This window comes from Salvelinus fontinalis, chromosome 6 (assembly GCF_029448725.1).
Source record: "Salvelinus fontinalis isolate EN_2023a chromosome 6, ASM2944872v1, whole genome shotgun sequence".
In the NCBI taxonomy this organism is placed as follows: Eukaryota; Metazoa; Chordata; class Actinopteri; order Salmoniformes; family Salmonidae; genus Salvelinus; species Salvelinus fontinalis.
The window spans coordinates 16,165,323-16,184,110 of NC_074670.1; the positions used below are offsets into that span (position 1 = coordinate 16,165,323).

At 43.1% G+C, this 18,788-nt stretch overlaps 1 protein-coding gene across 4 annotated transcripts; it reads left to right on the plus strand.

The window, feature by feature from the left end:
• The first annotated feature begins 73 nt into the window (after positions 1–73).
• On the plus strand, positions 74–3,548 carry LOC129857161 (F-box/LRR-repeat protein 12-like). Of its 4 annotated transcripts, none has more exons than XM_055925134.1 (4): positions 74–321; positions 558–585; positions 698–773; positions 1,665–3,548. In XM_055925134.1, exons 1-4 carry the CDS (start codon positions 252–254, stop codon positions 2,694–2,696), a joined length of 1,206 nt encoding a protein of 401 aa, XP_055781109.1. In that variant the 5' UTR covers positions 74–251; the 3' UTR covers positions 2,697–3,548. The 4 variants fall into 4 exon arrangements, with proteins under 4 accessions (XP_055781109.1, XP_055781110.1, XP_055781111.1 ...); XM_055925136.1 differs by lacking the exon at positions 74–321 and adding an exon at positions 349–433; XM_055925135.1 differs by lacking the exon at positions 558–585 and having other exon boundaries at positions 77–321.
• Positions 3,549–18,788: the final 15,240 nt, after the last annotated feature.

Below are 18,788 nucleotides of genomic sequence, written 5' to 3' on the forward strand. Positions count from 1 at the left end.
TAAACCAATGAGGAGATGGGAGAGGCAGGACTTTCAGCGCGATCTGCGTCAGAAATAGGATTTACTGTACTTCTATTTTTAGCCCATGGCATTGCAAACGCTCGTTGGCGCGCGCGAGCAGTCTGGGTGCAATAATTGAATAACATGGAATCCTAAATTTATTTTGCGACGCTCGCGCACGCAACGTGTCCGGTGTGGTCAGCATGTAAGGGGCAGTGTGTGCTCCATTTACACAGGAGTTTTGGTGATACATGCTTTGGAAATTATGCCGGTGTTATGCTTATTTATTATTTGAAATGTTTACGCCATTATATATATCTGGTACGGTCACATAAAATTTGCTAATTTCGAGCATGTAGTATTTCAGAACGTTTAGGAACGTTGTAGCTTTAGCATCCGTTTCTGCGGGGTTTATTACTTGAATGCAACTTTGGTACGTCGGTGTATTTTGTCCGTGTACTCGACGGTACTTTTTGTTTACAAAATGGCAGACTTCAGAACTTCTACCCTCGATTACTTTCCAGAGAACATTCTAATTGATATTTTATCATATTTAGGTGTGCGAGAGCTCATCCGAACTGGAAGGTAGAACAAGTTAGCTGAAGTCAATGTGCTCAATATCAATTTTCATGATAACGTCAATGTTAGCTTGAAGAACACTTCTCTTTGTCATGTCATTCATGTGGTGTATTTGCAGGGTGTGTAAGAGATGGAGACGCCTTGTAAAAGACCAAAGACTATGGCGAGTTGTTGATCTAACTGCATGGAAAGGGGTAAGAATGGTGTCCATTATTGCATGTTGATCTTACCATTTCAAGACTTGTATTGAAACGATTCTGAGGCTACCATGTCTGTCTAAAGACGTCAGCCATTTTGTGATATAGCCATGTTTATCAGGTTCTACATTCAATGATATTTCAGCAGACATGATTTTATTATTGATAGCTACTTGTTTGAGACCTCTCACATTCTGCAACAAAATGCAATGTTGATACTTGCATTGCAGGCTTACAACCAGAAAATGTGTATAATTTACAAAACTACCAATTACTTAACACTAGAAGAAGTTAACCTACACTAAAGCTACCCTTAAGACAAATATGGTTTACTTAACTAAAGTTACTTTGAAAAAGTAGTTCACTACATCCAAACTATTTTGTGAAATTGTATCATTTTAAGTGTCAGGCTACAAATTGCAAGACCGATGACTTTGGGGGTCATATGTTAACGTAATTTAGCCTATTAAACACAAACTGTTTCAAATGAGAATTAGGAAGGTTGAATCCCGAAAATGAAAGGAAATGATTGCCTACTTAAAACGCACTTAATTTTTGCAAAAAACAGTGTCGTTCTAGTAGTTAGCGATATGGTAATGAACTACTGAAAAGACTACCTAGATTTGAATTTAGTTCAACTACCACCAAGCTACTGCAAAATGTAGTTAAATTACTAGTTGAACTACATGTAGTTAAATTACTAGTTGAACTACATGTAGTTCACTACTCCCCAGCACTGCCTATTTCCTACCTGTTGACCAGCTAACTCTACAGAACTTTCAAGTTATCGCTCAAACACTGATGCATTGTTTCTTCCCCATCTCTCCCTCATTGGATGTTTTCATTCTTCAACTGCTCTTCCTGCCCTTGGTGTCCATTTTGGGTCAGGTGACATCGCGCATGCTGTGGGTTCTTCTACGCCAGTATCTGGGCACTGGGCTCCGATGCCTGCGGCTGCGTGGCTTGCTGCTCTCTGCTAGAGGTGGGGCCTTTCTCTCAGAGTCCTGGCTTAAGGCTTTGTCCTCCAGGTGCCGCCGTCTGCGTAGTCTTTCCCTGCTGCACGCAGACCTGAGAGGCTTGCACAGTTGCCAGCTCCTGCCCACAACACTGCAGGTCCTAGAGTTGCGTGGCTGCGAGCTACCACAGGGCTTTTTCACCCAGACCCCACTCAGTCCTGAGAAACAAGCTGGAATGGCATCAACTGCTGCTACTCAGCAACAGGGACGTGTTCAAACTGGGAAAGTGCCTGCCTCCACATCAGGGATTGCCATTGAGACGATGGTCCTTGACAACGTGCCCTCCTTCACAGACCAGCACCTGCAGAGTCTGGCGTCTTGGTTAAGGCTTAGCCGCCTAGAGCTCCGCAACGTCCTTCGTGTCACAGCGGAAGGCCTTAGGCGCAGTGCCGCCCAAGAAACTGACTCGGGCTTAAATGGGCTCTCCAGGCTCAAGTACCTGGAGATAGGGCACTTTGGGCGACCGGGCGCCCAGCTGCAAATGGCCTCCCTGGGGCTCGGAGTGGGCTGGCTGGGCCTAGAGGAACTAAGCCTTGGCGGTAAGGAGGTGGGACCAGGCCTGCTGTCCGCCAGCCGCCTGAGGGACCTGAAGCGCCTGCGCCTGAGATGCTGCAAGCTGAGAGAGATGCAGGTGCTACGTAGCTGCAGGACACTGCGGGACCTGCGCAGGTTGGAGTTCTGCGAGGTGTTCTTCCAGGTTTGCCCAAAGACACCAGAGAGAGAGGGGGAGGTGGAGAGGCAGGGAGAGGGTGAGGAGGAGGGGAGGGAGGGTGGCACAGATAGTTGTGATGATAAACTGGAAGAGAATGACCCTGTGCCAAGTCTGCGCCGCTCACTTGCTGCTCTGCTGCCACAATGTGCACTAGTATTTACCAACTGCACCGTTACAATAACCTCAGACTAGATTACATACTGGATCTGTTACACATCTGGTCCCTTATTCTACTATTGTAAAACATTCCTCTCAATTCAGCCTGTTGCAAACTCATGCTTTACCTTCATTCACATATGTGTTAAAAAAAATATTTAAAAAAATGAAAGCTGCAACAACAATTTTAAACTCGCTTACAGCTATGCTTTTGAACAAAGGGACAGTTAACATTTCCTGTGACTCCCATTAAACCATTATGAGAGGAAGCACCTGTTTGCTGTATTCCCATCCGCAATGGATAAGTGGTGGTTCCTCTTTTAGTCTAAATGTGTGTAAGGAAGTGGTTAAACTTAAAAGCTTGTTTTAAATGTACACGAGAGAGGCATCGCAGCGACCAATAAATGATGACTTCAATCATGTACTGTAATGGACCTGCTACAGCCATCGGACGTCCAGCACTGCCATCAGCCATTGAGGGAATTCTTCCTTTGAAATCATTGAAAGCTGCTTTACTGCTTGCGTTGCGTCTAATGGCAAGCTCAATAATTGCAGAAATTCCGTTCTCGGCAGCTGATCTGTACATTCATTCTATCTTGTGAATGGAAATATTGAGGGAAGTAGATTTTGGTTGGGGGGGGTGTTTAAATAACAGTTTGGACAGTTATCAGTACGTTGTGGGTATTATGCAATTTCAAAACCATTTCAGTTAAAATTTGCTGTAGCCCACTATATGTTTTGCTAACTGGAAAAATACACTTATCCCCACTTGAGTTGTGTGATTCTCCAAAGCAGTATGTTATCTGTATTAATTATGAGAAAGTAGAAATGAAAACTGTTAACCTTTTTCAATCAAGAAACTGTGGTAAATAAAAATGGCACAATGTATTTTATGTGTGTGGGAAATGATCATCTATGAATAATGTTTCAGGGTTGAACTCCATTATATGCTTTGTAAATAATTCAGAACAAAGGAAAGGACATTGGGATACCATGATATGTCGGGGGGGGGGGGGGGGGGGTCAATGTTCTTTCATGATAAAATAATAAACTGTACAAGTAGTTCAATGTGCACAAGAGATGAAGACCATTTAAAACAGTTTTAATCCTCAAATGTGACACACAGCCATAAGACAATAGCTTAACCTAATAATGCAACAGAAAACCGTGCATCTACACCTGCATTGCTTGCGGTTTTAGGCTGGGTTTCTGTACAGCACTTTGATATATCAGCTGATGTAAGAAGGGATATATAAAAACATTTAATTTGATTTGAAAACATTCTAGAGTATTTCAGCCAATAACAGATCATTAGGCCTGCAGTCATAGTGGATGGTAGTGAAATACATTACTGAACGTGAGCATAAGTGTCTAATGGACCATTCTCATTGTAAGTGGTAATTTTGCAGTAGCACGTTGCCTTTGAGAAGGTGAAAGCGGAGACTTAAATTCCAGGATTTGGTAAAAGTTTTAATACAGAGCTTTGGGGTACATGTGAAAATGCAAAGGCTGATAGTGACAGGCTGAAAGAGCCATGAGCCGTGGCCAATAGCATGGTGGTAGAGCATGGCTAAAAGGCTCACTGTTGTTCTGAGAATAATCAGAACGACTTTATAATTTACAGTAGCCTCCAAAAGTATTGTGACTGACACATGTTATGGTTGTTTTGGCTCGGTACTAGAACTTTGTATTTGAAATGATACAATGACTGAAGTTAAAGTGCAGACTGTCCATTTTAATATGAGAGTATTTTCATGCATATCGGGTGAACTGTTTATAAGTTACAGCACGTTACATAGTCCCCTCATTTTAAAGGACCAAAAGTATTGGGACACATTAACTTTGTGTATTAAAGTAGTAAAAAGTTAAGTATTTGGTCCCATATTCCTAGCACACAATGGCTACGTCAAGCCAAATGTTTGTTTCGGTTGTGTTTTAGATTATTTTGTGCCCAATAGAAAGGGTAAATAATATTGTTGTTTTGGAGTCTCTTTTATTGTAAATAAGAATAGGATATGTTTCTGAACACTTCTACATTAATGTGGATGCTACCATGATTACGGATATTCCTGAATAAATCATGAATAATGATCAGTATGAAAGTGAGATGCACAAATATCCTACCCCCTCAAAAAAATGCCAAAGTCTCCTGTTATTGTAAGTGAGAGGTTAGCATGTGTTGGGGTATGGTATTTGTGGGTCTAACTTTCTCACTCATTATTCAGGATATGGATGAAAATACCCTAAATGTAAAGATGATAGTCTGTACTTTAACCTCAGTTATTGTTTTATTTCCAAAGTGCTGGAGTACAGAGCCAAAACAAAACAACTTTCACTCTCCCAATACTTTTGGAGCTGACTGTATAGTCATTCTTATTGACATAAATATGCATCATTACAGACAGTGGTTGGTATGAAACTGCTACAACATTCAGTGAACAGAGAGACATTTGCTACTTTGTCATGGTTTCTGTTACAGAGTGTTTATTTATTTTAATTTGATTTAACCTTTATTTAACTAGGCAAGTCAGTTAAGAACAAATTCTTATTTACAATGACGCCCTACCCACGACGCTGGGCCAATTGTGCGCCGCCCTATGGTACTCCCAATCACGGCCGCATGTGATTCAGCCTGGATTCGAACCAGGGACTGTAGTGACACCTCTTGCACTGAGATAGTGCTTTAGACTGCTGCGCCACTCGGGAGCAAAGAGTACATGATGTTCAGTAGTTTGAACTAGTTCAAGATTGGAAGACAGGATGTACTTTGGGTGGGAAAGAGCAGGTCTTCTCAAGACTGTAGAGGACTGTTTAGAGAAGATATTCTACTGTTGTGGCGGAACAAGTGAGTGTGGTTTTATTAAGTTAACTTTGCTGCTATTTGTGGATCTAGGTCGCACCTCAAGGAATCACTTCTATCCTCACATAATATTTGTTCTCAGATACAGTATGTGTGCGCATTCTGCAATTGCCTTTATCACTGATTAACATTGCCTGTTTCAGCGTGTGTAAATGTACAGTAAGTCAGAATATCTTTCATGATAAGTAGAAGCTCAGTATTGACAAGTCATGATAAAAACTGAGCTTGACCAGTCTTGATTAGTGGGCTCTGGAAGATCATGGGTCTTTACACATTCTAATAGCCCCTAACACCTTGTCTATTATCTTCATATCACACCCCAGTTCAGCTCAGCAGGCAATCTACTCCAAACATTTATTTAGTAGGCCTACAACCTAGCTCATACATTTTTAAAACGTCTTAAGAATGATAGACAAAAAAGTTAATGGAGTCTATTTTCATACAATCATCAAAGATAAATACACTACCGTTCAAAAGTTTGGGGTCACTTAGAAATGTCCATGTTTTTGAAAGAAAAGCAAATATTTGTTGCCTTTTTTTGTCCATTAAAAGAACATCAAATTGATCAGAAATTGGCGCAGTGGTCTAGGGCACATCGCAGTGCTAGCTGCGCCACCAGAGTCTCTGGGTTCGCGCCCAGGCTCTGTCGCAGCCGGCTGCGACCGGGAGGTCCGTGGGGCGACGCACAATTGGCATAGCGTTGTCCGGGTTAGGGAGGGTTTGGCCGGTAGGGATATCCTTGTCTCATCGCGCTCCAGCGACTCCTGTGGCGGGCCGGGCGCAGTGCGCGCTAACCAAGGGGGCCAGGTGCACAGTGTTTCCTCCGACACATTGGTGGCTGGCTTCCGGGTTGGAGGCGTGCTGTGTTAAGAAGCAGTGTGGCTTGGTTGGGTTGTGCTTCGGAGGACGCATGGCTTTCTACCTTCGTCTCTCCCGAGCCCGTACGGGAGTTGTAGCGATGAGACAAGATAGTAATTACTAGCGATTGGATACCATGAAAATTGGGGAGAAAATGGGATAAAATTTATAAAATTTAAAAAAAATTATCAGAAATACAGTGTAGACATTGTTAATGTTGTTAATGACTACTGTAGCTGGAAACGGCAGATTTTTTTTTATGGAATATCTACATATGCGTTCAGAGGCCCATTATCAGCAACCATCACTCCTGTGTTCCAATGGCACGTTGTGTTAGCTAATCCAAGTTCATAATTTTAAAAGGATAATTGATCGTTAGAAAACCCTTTTGCAATTATGTTAGCACAGCTGAAAACTGTTGTCCTGATTAAAGAAGCAATACAACTGGCCTTCTTTAGACTAGTTGGGTATCTGGAGCATCAGCATTTGTGGGATCGATTACAGGCTCATAATGGCCAGAAACAAAAAACTTTCTTCTGAAACTTGTCAGTCTATTCTTGTTCTGAGAAATGAAGGCTATTCCATGCCACAAATTGCCAAAACACTGAAGATCTTGAACAATGCTGTGTACTACTCCCTTCACAGAACAGCGCAAACTGGCTCTAACCAGAATAGAAACAGGAGTGGGAGGCCCCGGTGCACAACTGAGCAAGAGGACAAGTACATTAGAGTGTCTAGATTGAGAAGCGGATGCCTCACAAGTCCTCACCTGGCAGTTTCATTAAATAGTACCCGCAAAACACCAGTCAAAACCATTTTCAGCTGTGCTAACATAATTGCAAAAGTGTTTTCTTTTAAAATGATAAACTTCGACTAGCTAACACAACGTGCCATTGGAACACAGTAGTGATGGTTGCTGATAAAAAAAACTGTTTCCAGCTACAATAGTCATTTACAAAATTAACAGTGTCTACACTGTATTTCTGACCAATTTGATGTTATTTTAACGTACAAAAAATGAAATGCATTTAAAATAGCAACCCACTTAAAACAATAAATTGAAAAAGAAGTAGTCAATAAAAGAGATCAAATGTTATCAAAGAACATAAACACAAAGGCGTCATTGATTAAAACAGGATTTTAACACCTCAATCAGTTTCACAGTACAATGAAAAGTTATGTATATATATATATTGTCACGGCTCCTCCTCTGCAGTGCAGGGGCGGTTCCTCCTGCAGGCAGAGGGTCGTTAGTGATTGGAGTCACCTGGGCTCAGGGTATTTATAAACTGTTTCACTAATCACCTCTCTCTCTCTCTCTCTCTCTGCTCCTCCAGGTATGCTCATGATTTGTTTGTTCCTTTGTAGTTTTGCATAGTTTTCACTCAGTCATGTTCACACACACATATTCACGCATCCATGCACTTTACATACACCTTACATCATGATACTTCCACACCTCATTCCTTTTTCTTAGTTTAAGTTAATAGTTTGTTTATAATAAAGAAAACTTTTAAATTGGCCTATACCTGTTGTTCGTGTCCCCTCATTTTTGTCACAGGCTATGAGCCGGCTTGTGACAATATATAAAATAGATAATAAAACCTATAAAAAGCATGATACATAAACAATGATGAATAATTTGTTTTTTTACCACTACAGTTTAAGAAATAATCAGTAGTTTTGGTTTCAAATTCCCAATGCTAGGCACCTTGATTTTTGTTAGGGGGCAGACAAATGATGTTGAGCTCACTGCAAATTCAATCAAATCAAATAATCAATATCAGTAGTACAATAAAAAAGGGGCAATGTTTTTGGAGTAGCGCCTGTTTAGATTATGTCCTTTACATCAGAAATTACAATATCTTTCCAAAATAATACCTGGTGAGTAAATGAGACTGGAGAGTGTATGGAGAATATGATTTCACATCCGTTTTGTAGGTTAGGCTACTAGACTTAATGAAAAAGGGTAACATTTAACGTATTATCTGGAGCGTTTTCCTAAGGTTAGTTTGATTATTTACACTCCGCTTATCCATTGGAGAAGGTATTGTAACAGTTTCTGCTTATTATTAGCCACCCAGATGAATCAATTATCAAAATACCCCATAGCCTAATTTTACATGGAATTATAGAAACCAGTAAGCCTACGTTAGTGAATATAGCCTACATTAGACATGTTTCCATTGTCGCAAAATGGAGGGGGAAAAAATGTCGCTTAAAAAATCATTATGTGTCCCGTTCTGACCTTAGTTTTTTTTTTATGTCTTTATTTTAGTTTGGTCAGGGCGTGAGTTGGGGTGGGCATTCTATGTTGTTTTTCTATGTTTTGTTCTATGGTTATATTTCTATGTGTTTGGCCTAGTATGGTTCCCAATCTAAGGCAGGTGTCAGTCGTTGTCTCTGATTGGGAGCCATATTTAGGTAGCCTGTTTTTCATTGGTTTTGGTGGGTGGTTGTTTCCTGTGTTTGTACCATACGGGACTGTTTCGATTTTCGTTTGTTCATTCACTTTGTTATTTTGTATTTTTGTAGTGTTCAGTTTTATATATTAAAATGGACACTTACCACGCTGCACATTGGTCCGATATCTCTTACTCCTCATCAGAAGAAGAGGAAAGTCATTACAGATACACCCACCAACCAAGGACCAAGCAGCGTGGTAAACGGCAGCAGCGAGTTCTGGACTCATGGACATGGGAGGAGATTCTGGACGGAAAGGGACCCTGGGCACAGGCTGGGGAATATCGTCGCCCCAAGGCAGAGCTGGAGGCAGCGAAAGCTGAGCAGCGTTGGTATGAGGAGGCAGCACGGCAGCGTGGCTGGGACGAGAGGCAGCCCCAAAAATGTATTGGGGGGGGGGGCACACGGGGAGTGTGGCGGAGTCAGGTTGGAGACCTGAGCCCACTCCTCGTGCTTATTGTAAGCAGCGTTGTACTGGTCAGGCACCGTGTTATGCGGTTAAGCGCACGGTGTTGCCAGTACGCGCCCATAGCCCGGTGCGCTATAGGCCAGCCCCCCGCAAGTGCCATGCGAGAGTGGGCATCCAGCCAGGGCGTGTTGTGCCAGCTCAGCGTGTCTGGTCTCTGGTACGCAGTTTCGGCCCAGGGTATCCTGCGCCGGCTCTGCGTGCTGTGTCTCCGGGGCGCTGGGAGGGTGCAGTGCGTCCTATCCCTGCGCTCCGCTCGTGCCGGGCGAATGTGGGCATTGAGCCTAAGGAAGAGGTGCGCGTAGTATGCACTAGATCTCCAGTGCTCACCCACAGCCTGGTTCAACCTGTGCCTGCACTCTGGAGGGTCCGGGCTAGAGTAGTCATCCAGCCTGGGGGAGTGGTGCCAAGGCTGCGCACCAGAGCTCCATTGCTCTCCCACAGCCCGGTCCTTCCTGTGCCTCCTCCAAGCACCAGGCCTCCTGTAGGTCTCCCCAGCCTGGTGGGTCCTGTGGCATCCCCACGCACCAGGCTGTCCTGAGCCGCCCGTCTGTCCTGAGCCGCCCGTCTGTCCTGAGCCGCCTGGGCCGCCCGTCTGTCCTGGGCTGCCCGTCTGTCCTGAGCCGCCTGAGCCGCCCGTCTGTCCTGAGCCGCCTGAGCCGCCCGTCTGTCCTGGGCCGCCCGTCTGTCCTGAGCCGCCCGTCTGTCCTGGGCCGCCCGTCTGTCCTGAGCCGCCTGAGCCGCCCGTCTGTCCTGAGACGCCTGAGCCGCCCGTCTGTCCTGAGCCGCCTGAGCCGCCCGTCTGTCCTGAGCCGCCTGAGCCGCCCGTCAGTCCTGAGCCGCCCGTCTGTCCTGAGCCGCCTGAGCCACCCGTCTGTCCTGAGCCGCCCGTCTGTCCAGAGGCGCCCCTCAGTCGAGTGGTGCCCTTTACTAGGGTCTCAAATCCAGGGTCGGTGACGAGGGTCGCCGCTCCTAAGGTATCACAGAAGTGGGCCGAGACTATGGTGGACTGGGGTCCTCGTTCCGCTCCAGAGCCGCTACCGCGGTAAATGCCCACCCAGGCCCTCCCCTATAGGTTCAGGTTTTGCCGCCGGAGTCCTCACCTTTGGGGGGGGGGGGTACTGTCACGTTCTGATCTTAGTTCCTTTTTTATGTTTTTAGCTTAGTTTGGTCAGGGCGTGAGTTGGGGTGGGCATTCTATGTTGTTTGTCTATGTTTTGTTCTATGGTTATATTTCTATGTGTTTGGCCTAGTATGGTTCCCAATCAGAGGCAGGTGTCAGTCGTTGTCTCTGATTGGGAGCCATATTTAGGTAGCCTGTTTTTCATTGTGTTTTGTGGGTGGTTGTTTCCTGTGTCTGTACCATACGGGACTGTTTTGATTTTCGTTTGTTCATTCACTTTGTTATTTTGTATTTCTGTAGTGTTCAGTTTTTATATTAAAATGGACACTTACCACGCTGCACATTGGTCCGATATCTTTTACTCCTCATCAGAAGAAGAGGAAAGTCGTTACATTAATGACGTCTAATGGAAACTGCAGATATAGGAGAAACTTTCTAAAGATTGACAACAATAAAAAATGTATTCTGAAGGTATTACAATTGTAATCGATCAAGAGCGTTGAAATCTGTAATGATATCAGAGCTGTACAGAGCACATCAGTCAGTCAACCACGAAAATAGCCGCCGAGCTAACGTTTCAATTTATTTTCAATCACCATGCTTATCACTTTGGTCCGACATAGGCCTATATGGTCACCCAGCCCAGCCTCACATTCAATTCGCGCATATATGTACAAAATGTATTTCAGCAGATTTCGTGCGTTTTTGTGCATTTTTGGGGTGGTTCAATTCGTTTGAAAATACACACATTTCTGTGCTACTTAATTCGTGCGAAAAGACACGAATTTAACCAGTAGGCGACACACAAGCCGTTGCAACAACCATAGACGCGATCGCCTGTATTTATTTATTTTACGTTATGAATATATAGATATTTTGTCTTTTTTTAACCATTTAACCACAAGAGGTTATATATATATTGTCTTTATTTAATCCCTATTAAAACATTGTGGTTTTATGCCTATATGTACTGTTTTCGATTTTTTCCTGAACAGACTTTTCAGGATAGAATGAATGTAAGCAATGCATGATGGTTAATGGTGTTTTATTCGGTTGTAGTTCCATGTATTTCTTAAAAAATAAACGTGTAAACCATTTTTATTGAACAGAATGTAACTGAAAATAAAATGGCAGCCTTGCCATTGTCCATCAATAACAAAACTTTTTTTTTTCGTATAACATTTGGGGAAACGTATGCAGTCATTGTAGTCTTACATTTTGTTGGCCAACCAAAATTACCAAAACGTTAACCCGTAATAAGGCTAGGGTGGCTGAGTGTAAATACATGGCTCTGAGTGTAAGCACCTTTTCACTAGAAACGTTCTTGTGTTCAAATTACCGTCAGTGCGAAATAGCTAGAAAGCTTTCGTATTTCCACTTGGCTGCACCTACGGTTACGATAACGATAAATCAAGTGCAATACCTGCGTCGACCTGTGTCGAGCAGCAAAACACCGGAAAGCTTCTAGCCTACCGGAAAGTTACAAGAAGAACAAGAATAGTTACCTCATCCGGTCATGTGACACTCTGGATGCCCCCTAAAATCAATTTCAACCGTTTTGAAAAATGACACCTGGTAACCCCAAAAAAATACCAGGTGCATGAAAAGTTTGGAATTAGAATATTTTTTGAAAACCTCCCTAAATCACTCAGGCCATTGACTCGAGAAGAAAAAACATAAAATATTTTCCAGAAGAAAAAACAGAATATTTTTTGAAAACCTCCATAAATCACTCAGGCCAGCACCCATTGATTTGGGGCGGTAGTATAGCGCTCCCAGAGCGGGTATGGAAGTCTGGATCCCCCCTAAAAGCATTTAATGCTCTGTGTGTCTTTAAGCACCATACTTTTTCACTCCATCCTTGCTGTGTGTGTGTGTGTGTGTGTGTGTGTGTGTGTGTGTGTGTGTGTGTGTGTGTGTGTGTGTGTGTGTGTGTGTGTGTGTGTGTGTGTGTGTGTGTGTGTGTGTGTGTGTGGTGTGTGTGTGTGTGTGAGAGAGAGCTTTTCTTTGACATCTGTTTAGCGAAATTACTGATTTACAGTTCATGAGGGTTGACCGATTCACACATTTAAAGTTTTGGAAAGATCTGACTTTTTTAAACCTTCGAAACAGCACCTATGACCCCATTTTAAGGCCCTTCCGGTTGGCACAGGAAGCTATAAGTAAATACATATCCTGATCGGGGTATGCTTTTACAGAATCCTGAGTTTTAAGTCTATACGTTAAGAACTGACTGATTTACACAGGGTTGAATGCACTATATATCACAAATTGCTGGTTGGGTATGGCAAAACACTTTTAGGGTGATTTTATCACTTCCGGTTGCTCCAGGAAGCTTAGAATCAACACAGGTAGACCTCATAGTGGCTTGATGGATTGTCATTGAAGACAGGTTCATAAGACATTCATAACCCACATAGGCTTCAGGATGAATTTAGGGGTGCAGGCAATGTGTTCCTATGGGGTGAGATGTCATTGTAAACTGTTTGATGTAAACACCTTCTTTTAACTGTTAAGGGTTAATGCCACACGGTCAATGTTAGGCTTGCACAGAGACCTTAGGAACGTTCCTGAGGTCAAATTGTGCTTCTAAACCTTAACAGTTCTCTCTCTGTCTCCCAAAAGCAAAAGACTTGAAATGTAGGTCAAGGGTCATCTTCTTGTCACTGTCGCTGCGCTCAGACCGAGCAAGCTACGGTCAAGCGGGGCATCTCGTTGAACTCGGCACGGCTATGGTGATGTCATTTTTAGTGGTGATTTCAGAATGCTATTTTGGTGGTTTTTCACTGTTGAAACATATTGCAAATGCACAAAAGTCAACTAGCAAGTCAGTGTCCATCAGCTAATTAGATATTTTCAGACACCAAACTGATACCATCTGACTCCAAACTCACTTTTTCCAACTCGTTTAGAAGCCAACTATCACATATTTCAGAGCAGGCCCAAAATTCACAGCGCCTTCCATTTAAACCATAATAAAACAAATAATACGTAGTTATGTTCTAGCTGCGGGTCCAGTTTTAACATTATGTTTAGCCCTATGTGAGGCGACCTCGAATCCCAAGTTTCGGCTAGATAGGTAATTCGGTGCCCGAGCAAAACCTTAATTGGTGCTGAAATTCCACTTTTTTCCATGCCTTGTTACGGGGTCCTTGAATGAGCTATCGGACAGAAATGTCGGGGTCCGTCTCTATGGGCCGAGCCGGTTTCAATGCACCTAGTCTTGCAACTCTGGGACTTTTCTAAATGTCACCATTTTGTAATGCTCAAAATGAATTGAAGTCAATGCAAATGCACCGAGGCTTTTTATCGATCCGAGAACCTTCTAGAGCCACATAACTCACCGTGCACAATCGACCTGAGGTCTAGAACAGGTTTGTAAAGTTTCAGAACTCTAGGTCTGACGGTTCTTTAAAAGTTCAAACAAAAGTAACTATTGCAGGCACTGTCTGCCTCTAAGCCCCTCAGTGTGTCACTCCATCCTTTCTGTGTGGGTGTGTAAATTTTTCCTTGAAATCTGATGGGATGAATGACTGATTTACAGTTCATGAGGGTTGCCTATTCACATATATTAAGTTTTGGAAAGATTTGACTTTTTTAACCCTTCGAAACAGCCCTTTTGACACCAATTATGGCACTTCCGGTTGGCACAGGAAGCTGAAAGTAAACACATATCCTCATTGGAGTGGGCTTTTACAGAATCCTGAGTTTTAAGTCTATACGTTAAGAACTCACTGATTTACATAGGGTTGAATGCACTATTTCTCTGAAAACTGCAGGTTGGGTATGGCAAACACTTTTAGGGTGATTTAACCACTTCCGGTTGCTTCAGGAAGCTTAGAATCGACACAGGTAGACCTCATAGTGGCCTGATGGATTGTCATCGAAGACAGGTTCATAAGGCATTATTAACCCACATAGGCTTCAGGTTGAATTTAGGGGAGCAGGCAATGTATTCCTATGGGGAGACATGTCATTGTAAACTGTTTGATGTAAACACCTTCTTTTAACTATTAAGGGTTAATGCCACACGGTCAATGTTAGGCTTGCACAGATCGGGAGGACCTTAGGAACGTTCCTGAGGTCAAATTGTGCTTCTAACCTTAACGGTTCTCTCTCTGTCTCCCAAAAGCAAAAAACTATGAAATTGAGGTCAAAGGGTCATTTGGGTCCTTCTTCTTGTAACGGTCGCTGCACTCAGACCGAGCTAGCTACGGTCAAGCGGGGCATCTCGTTGAACTCGGCACGGCCTGGAGATAATGGCAATGCCATTGCAGGCTTTGTGTGTCTTTAAGCACCGTACTTTTTCACTCCATCCTTTTATCCCCTTTTCTTCGTGGTATCCAATCGCTAGTAATTACTATCTTGTCTCATCGCTACAACTCCTGTATGGGCTCAGGAGAGACGAAGGTCGAAAGCCACGCGTCCTCCGAAGCACAACCCAACCAAGCCGCACTGCTTCTTAACACAGCGCGCCTCCAACCCGGAAGCCAGCCGCACCAATGTGTCGGAGGAAACACCGTGCACATGGCCCCCTTGGCTAGCGCGCACTGCCCCCGGCCCGCCACAGGAGTCGCTGGAGCGCGATGAGACAAGGATATCCCTACCGGCCAAACCCTCCCTAACCCTGACGACGCTAGGCCAACGGACCTCCCGGTCGCGGCCGGCTGCGGCAGAGCCTGGGCGCGAACCCAGAGACTCTGGTGGCGCAGCTAGCACTGCGATGAAGTGGCAGAGCTTCGAGACCCACTTAAAAAATGTTCGTCTGAACACACTGCAACTGGATCTGTAATTATTTATTTTTTTAACTCCTTTTTGTAAACATGACCAATTTGTCAATGTACGATTTCTCTTAAATTACGATAGATAAATGGCTGGTTCTTTTTTTCCTGACACCGTATGCTTATGTACTTTGACGTGAAGCGGTCAAATTAGCACCCTACTTTACGTTTTTTGACCTTTAATCCCAGAAAAATGGCCATAACTCAAAAAGCGTTGAAGCCTCGACGCCATCTTGTTCGGGGCCAACTGTCCATTACGTCTTCTAAATATTTTCCGTTTAGGAGAAAAGGCCACATACATTTGCAATGTGCTTGTGCATTTGCAATATTATTTCTTTTCCCTCTGGTGGGAATTTCCTAGACTGCGGAAAAATGACCAAAATGTGTTATTTTTATAAAACGGAAACCGAACGTCCGAGAGATTTAGTTTGATGACTTCCTGAAAGATCTCTCCCCCGCGCACGGCCCGACGCCGTCCGCGAATTTTAGAAACGTTGCAGGACGTCTAGTAAGGGACCTTACATTTGCAATGTGGCGTTTCTCACTAACCATATGGCGAGTGCTAAAATGTTCCCTTAAAGTATGGAAAGGCCTTGGAAAGGCCATAAGTGTAAGCCAACATAATTCATTATTTTACATTAACATGTAATACATGCATTATGAAGAAAATGGTGTAATTTAGGCTCCACGAAATATGAAATGGGTTATGAAGAAGATCGTGTATGGTTGCCTACATGACAACAAGGCGTTCTGATTACAAGTGCACCAGTATCAAAAGTATTAAGCGAAATCAAGCACAGAAAACAGCATTGGCATTAATAAAACAATATTTCCCACGAATTAAGTCGCAGGTAAATGTGCGTATTTTCTCAAAAATTCTGTTCAGCAAGTCTAAAACAGTACATATAGGCATACAACGACACATTTTAAAACATGGTTAAACAAAGACAACATTGCTGTATATTCATGACGTTGAATTAGCCATTAAGAAGAACAAAAATGAAATACAAATTATCGCGTCTACATGGTTGTTGCAACGGCTTGTGTGTCACCTACTGGTTAAATTTGTGTCTTTTCGCACGAATTAAGTAGCACAGAAATTCGTGTATTTTCAAACGAATTGAACCACCCCAAAAATGCACAAAAACGCACGAAATCTGCTGAAATACATTTTGTACATATATGCGCGAATTGAATGTGAGACTGTGTTGGGTCACCTGCAATTTAATTGATGAATGAATTTTTATTTAATGATAAAAGGCCTTCAGTCCTTCACTTTTTTGTACCACTTTGTCGAGATATGTTCCCCTCATCTGGTTTCCCATGTACTAAATAATATTTTAGCATAATTTAAAGCACATTATTGTAAAATAACAATTATGGTGGCTTACTCTTCACTAAAGCAGTGTCATTATCAGGCCATATGAATATTAGGTTAATGCATCATTATGTAATGGTTTCTTTCCTCCTCTTCGGACGAAGAGGAGGAGTAGGGATCAGACCAAAATGCAGCGGGTTGTGAAGACATAAAGAATATTTATTAACAGAACGACGAAACACGAAAACTCTTTAACAAACTACAAAACAAATAAACGACGTAGACTGACCTAAAACATGAGAACTTACAAATACACGAAGAACGCACGAACAGGTACAGACTACAAACCAACGCTACAGTCCCGTGTGGTACGAACATACATATAGACACGGAAGACAATCACCCACAAACAAACAGTGAGAACAGCCTACCTTAAATATGGTTCTCAATCAGAGGAAACGTCAAACACCTGCCTTTAATTGAGAACCATATCAGGCAACACATTAAACCCAACATAGAAACACAACACATAGAATGCCCACCCAGCTCACGTCCTGACCAAAAAACAAAGGATTAACACAATAACTAGGGTCAGAACGTGACACATTATGTTTTCATTATTATTATTATTATTATTTAATTCAGTAGGCCTATATGGATTATCAAGCATGGTTGTTTAGCCCATGTACAAAAGAGCATAAGAGCCTATAGGGACAGTTTTGAAGGTATTTCGTACACTTAGGATTTTGTTGATGAATAAGGCAAAACATCACTCTGAGACCTGGCCATGTGGTGCCAGGACAACAACCTCTCCCTCAACTGATCAAGACAAAGGAGATGATTGTGGACTACAGAAAAAGAAGGATCGAGCGCTCCCCCATTCTCATCGAAGGGGCTGCAGTGGAGCAGGTTGAGAGCTCAATCAAGTTCAAAAACAAAAATTCTGAATTTCCATCCCCAACTACAATATTTTCTGCCAAGATAGAACTGCCAAAGGGGGTGGAGTTGCAATCTACTGCAGAGATAGCCTGCAGAGTTCTGGCATGCTATCCAGGTCTGTGCCCAAACAGTTCAAGCTTTTTTTTAAATCCACCTTTCCAGAAATAAGTCTCTCACTGTTCCCGTTTGTTATAGACCCCCCCCCCCCCCCCTCAGCCCCCAGCTGTGCCCTGGACACCATATGTGAATTAATTGCCCCCCATTTATCTTCAGAATTTGTACTGTTAGGTGACCTAAACTGGGACATGCTTAACACCCCGGCCGTCCTACAATCTAAGCTGGATGCCCTCAATCTCACACAAATGATCAAGAATCCTACCAGGTACAACCCTAGAAAGAATACAGTAGACAGCCCACGTCAAACGTGTGATTTATGACCCTACTTTATAGGTCAGGTGTGTCTGCCCATATATGGACATCCTGCCTTCCGTTCTCACGCCTTAGAGTGAGTGTTTATTTAACCAGATAGTGCATCTGTTCCTTTGAAGCTGTCATGATGATTGATGTGTAGGGATCTCATTGAACTGGGGGATGTGTTTGAACATTTCAAAGAGTATGGCCCCCTACCCTGTTGTAGTGACCTTAGGGCTGTTGTCTAAGAAATAGGAATGCCCTGGGTTATTGGGGGGCAGCCGCATTATAAATAAACCCCAGAACACCAAACAAGAAATTAAAATAAACCCAGAACACTAAACAACAAATTAAACATGTCTCCTAGGCCAATTGTAGGTGTACTTTGTGCCTCGTGTCAAGAACACAATGACAAAAACATCGAGGACATTCTGTGTGAGGCCCCTGCATGTTTTAATGGAGTGCTGGATATGAGTGATGGACATATGGGTTACATTTTCCAACCGGAGGATTCAACTGTGAAGATTTTCACAGACAGCGGCCACAGCCCCCTTTATCAAACAAAACCCGGGAGTTTTTCTCTTGCGCTGCGTATGAGAGAATGGCTTAAGATACGGCTCGGGCTATGCCAGATCGAACATGCCCTGAGTGGAACAACGCTGCCCGGGTATGCGCTGGAAGAGGAAGTGTGCGGGCGAGATGATTTGAAAGCCATAACAATCTCTTCAGTGGCGTATAGTCCAGACTCCAAAGCGACAATTTTAGCAATTCAATAGTTAAAATGCTACAAAATCGGTTAGTTCATATGTATTTTCCAAATCCTGCATGGATGTGAACTATTTTGTGCCTGTCTTTAGCTTTAAGTGGAGCGATTATCATATATTCCTGGCCATGATGAAACAGCTGGAC